At 35.1% G+C, this 1,603-nt stretch overlaps 1 protein-coding gene across 1 annotated transcript; it reads left to right on the forward strand.

Annotated features, from left to right (window-relative positions):
* The first annotated feature begins 474 nt into the window (after positions 1-474).
* LOC127114014 (uncharacterized) lies at positions 475-1,017 on the forward strand. Its single transcript, XM_051046516.1, has one exon. The coding sequence runs from the start codon at positions 475-477 to the stop codon at positions 1,015-1,017; it is 543 nt and encodes a 180-aa protein (XP_050902473.1).
* Positions 1,018-1,603: the final 586 nt, after the last annotated feature.

Raw genomic sequence — 1,603 nt, forward strand, 5'->3', positions numbered from 1 at the left:
TATCAAGCCTCTTACTATTGAAAGATTTGATTTTATCAAAAAGAATATGAACATGCATTTTGTTAAAGATTAGTGCTTACTTCTAAATGGAGGATCAGAGTCTAATGATAATCAGAAGCTATTGCGGTAAGAAACTCTAAACTAGCTTCTGATGAATAGTAGAATCTGAGCAACTCATCCTTTGATGCTTAGAGTTTGGTTCGCTGTCTCTAATAGCATATAAGTGGGAAAATCTGTTTTTGACATCTGTTCACTTATGTGTCATGAAAATGTTTTGAATACTGTGTCAAACACCTATTTGTCATTAATTTTTGTTTCTTTCTAAACAAAAACCATTTTACACTCAAAAACACTCGAATGTTTCATTACTTCACACACATTCCCTTTCTTTACTACCAACACTTTCGTTCTCTAGCCTTCTTAGATAAAAAACATTTTTTAAAACCCTCTATAGAACCCTACAACTCCATTACAATGGCATCTTCATTAGATCCAGTTTCTATGGTGGTCAACTCTGGAAAATCTCTCGAAATCAAGCCCAAAACCTTGACTCTTAGAGAAGAAGACCCAAAGTTGATTATTGAGCATATTGTGGATTTTGAATCCTTTAGGGTTAATGGGTTCCCCTTAAAAGCTTATTTTGAAGATCAAGGGTGGATAAACTATTTTAAAATGCTGAACGATCCTACCTTTCCTTACTTGATTAATGATTTCTGGGTTAGGACTAAAGTGCATGATGAAAGTGCAGTCGCTCTTAAAGAAAACCAGAAGATTACTGAGAGTGAAGAACTCAAAGGTAAGATAAGGGTTGAAATGGGTTTAGAGGACTTCAAGGAGGTGGAAATTAGATCAACTGTTATGGGGGTTAATATGACTATCACCCAAGGTCACATTGCAAAACATCTGAATATGGACAACATTGGTAGATTTTATTTGAACAACAAAGATAGTAGTCCCGAATCTTATGTGATCAAGCAACGATTATTTCTCAAATCTGAAGATTTTGGAAAGGTGTAGAACATGTGCATTTAATTCAGGCTCTTGTCCAGAATATTGATTGGATGCCTGATTCCAAGAGAAGGAAGCACCGATCATGTCTCTTGGGATTACAAGCACTTTATCTGGTTTTTGGTCAACCTGAAGATGACCAATCTTCCTGCATACATTTTCATCACATGTGTGAAACCATCAAAGACATCACTAAGCACAACAAGAAGAATGTTCCTTATGGAAGGCTTCTTTCTGAACTATTTCATCAGAGTAAGTTGATTGAGACTCTGATGAAGTTAGGTTCTAGTGAAGATATGAAAATGATATATGGAAATATTCTCTCAGTTGTTGTATTGGGGAATATGAACATTATCAAGAAGAAATATGTGATCCACCCCCTTCAAGCATCAGGATTAGGAATGACAACACTGAATATATTAATGATTTTCCAGCCATCTCCGAGATGGATAATACTGAAGTTATTTTGGAATACATAAATCTAGTTAAAAAAGATAATAAAGTAACTCTAACCATGGATGACATTCCTGAAGCTCCTGAAGGTAGTTTGTACAGACCTTCAAGAAAAAGGAAGCAAACTACTTTTGAGTCTAAA

Source organism: Lathyrus oleraceus, chromosome 1 (assembly GCF_024323335.1).
Source record: "Lathyrus oleraceus cultivar Zhongwan6 chromosome 1, CAAS_Psat_ZW6_1.0, whole genome shotgun sequence".
Classification (NCBI taxonomy): Eukaryota; Viridiplantae; Streptophyta; class Magnoliopsida; order Fabales; family Fabaceae; genus Lathyrus; species Lathyrus oleraceus.

Coding starts and splice junctions, on each gene's coding strand:
- LOC127114014 (XM_051046516.1), top strand. CDS start 475: ATGGCATCTTCATTAGATCCAGTTTCTATGGTGGTCAACTCTGGAAAA.